The following is a 1640-nucleotide window of genomic DNA, read 5'->3' on the forward strand; positions in this document are numbered from 1 at the left end:
CAAGCAGCTTCTTGTTTACATTCAACATAACGGCCACCAAAAGCCACCGAAGCGCAGCAAACCCGCTAATGCCGCTGTCGCTTCTACGTCACCCAGATCGGTAATCTGATTGGTTGAAAAACTATCCAATTGCGTACAGAGTCATTTGAACAACGCCCCTTGGTTACGCCTCTTGTGCAGAGAAAATACAGAGCAGATCAATGCTCAATCAATACTCAATCTCAAATCTATTGCGCTTGGCTCGTTCTGGTGATGGCCAGACTAGGAAACCGGAGCACCCGGAGGAAACCCACGCAAACATGAGGAGAACCTACAAACTCCACACAAAAAGGCCAGGATCGACCTGGATTCAAACCCTGAACCTTATGTTGCGAGGCCACTGTGCTAACCATTGGAAACCACTTGGAAAGTGACAAAGGATTCTTATCTTGAGCTTCTCAATTTCAACTCAAGTGCTTCACTCGGCTGTGAACTGGTAAGTCCTCAAAGGGACTGAAAGAAGAGGAAATGCTCACAGTCCTTTGGGCCCCAAGTCATGAATGAAAGACAGCTGGCTGATGTCAATGAACTCCATCTGAGAATAGACAGGGAAGAGACAGGAAGAAGCTTCACACAGTGACTCTTGTATAGATGGACCAAAGCATTTTTTAAATGAAAACGTGATATATCCTGAGCAGGCAGCTATTACAGCGCGCACACACTCTCTCTCTCTCTCTCTCTCTCTCTCTCTCTCTCTCTCTCTCTCTCTCTCTCTCTCTCTCTCTCTCTCTGCAATGTGACTCATCCTAGATTACCTCAACATGTGTTGTCATCTCTGATATTAACTTTTAATGCGTCAGAATGATGCAAAGCAATAATATGTCAGCACATAACAGGCCGATGCTACTGTATGTCCAGACCTTGCATTGATCTGTTTAAATTCCACCATAAAGGTAAAAGTAAAGTTTAGCATGGTAAAGATTACACACTGTGTATTAATGGCTCAAATATAATATGTTGCCCATATTAGGATACTCCTTATTTTGCATCACTTGTATTTTGGATAAAGAATAATACAAAAAAAAGAGAAATACCGAATAAAACATTCAACATGCATTATCACATTATTTTTCACTGTATTTTTCTTCAGGTATTTTACAGACTTGAGGCCTTTTACTCGTTCACATGAAAAGTAATAATGTACTTAAATGTGTTGAGTCAACACAAAGCAGAAACGGGTGCTATGGGTAAACACATTAATAATCTATGTCAACACTGAAGGGTAGAGCTTAGTAAAATGCTGAAAAACTATGTAAATTCTATATACGTTTTACTGTGCATCTACAGTAAAGTATCTGCAAGTACCAGGCATGATACTTTAAGCTCATTTATAGAGACAGTTCTAATACACACACAATTAGTATTACGTTGAACTTGTAGATTGTCAGGCAGCCATTACAGTATGAGTTTATGTCACAGCGTGCAGTTCTTAGTAGGATTACTCACAGTATGGTGATATTTGCGATACATGGACATCTTCAGCAGCTTGTTCATATAGTCTTCTAATTGTCTCTGTAGAAACACATACACTATAGGTTGGCCACTGTGAGTATGTTTATGACAAAATCCATGCACAAAACACACACACACACACACACACA

At 40.4% G+C, this 1640-nt stretch overlaps 1 protein-coding gene across 3 annotated transcripts in view; it reads right to left on the reverse strand.

The window, feature by feature from the left end:
• Positions 1–1640, reverse strand: part of pld1a (phospholipase D1a) — a 42527-nt gene that overhangs the window by 24576 nt on the left and 16311 nt on the right. For all 3 annotated transcript variants that reach the window (XR_004327048.1, XM_032501084.1, XM_032501083.1), the window contains exons 6-7: positions 1486–1551; positions 516–574 (exon numbers count right to left, since the gene is read on the reverse strand). Coding sequence is in view for 2 of the 3 variants with exons in the window: in XM_032501084.1 (XP_032356975.1) it covers positions 516–574; positions 1486–1551 (125 nt within the window). In the remaining variant the exon portion in view is untranslated. The remainder of the gene's footprint in view (positions 1–515; positions 575–1485; positions 1552–1640) is intronic.

Source organism: Etheostoma spectabile, chromosome 20 (assembly GCF_008692095.1).
Source record: "Etheostoma spectabile isolate EspeVRDwgs_2016 chromosome 20, UIUC_Espe_1.0, whole genome shotgun sequence".
NCBI classification, from domain to species: domain Eukaryota; kingdom Metazoa; phylum Chordata; class Actinopteri; order Perciformes; family Percidae; genus Etheostoma; species Etheostoma spectabile.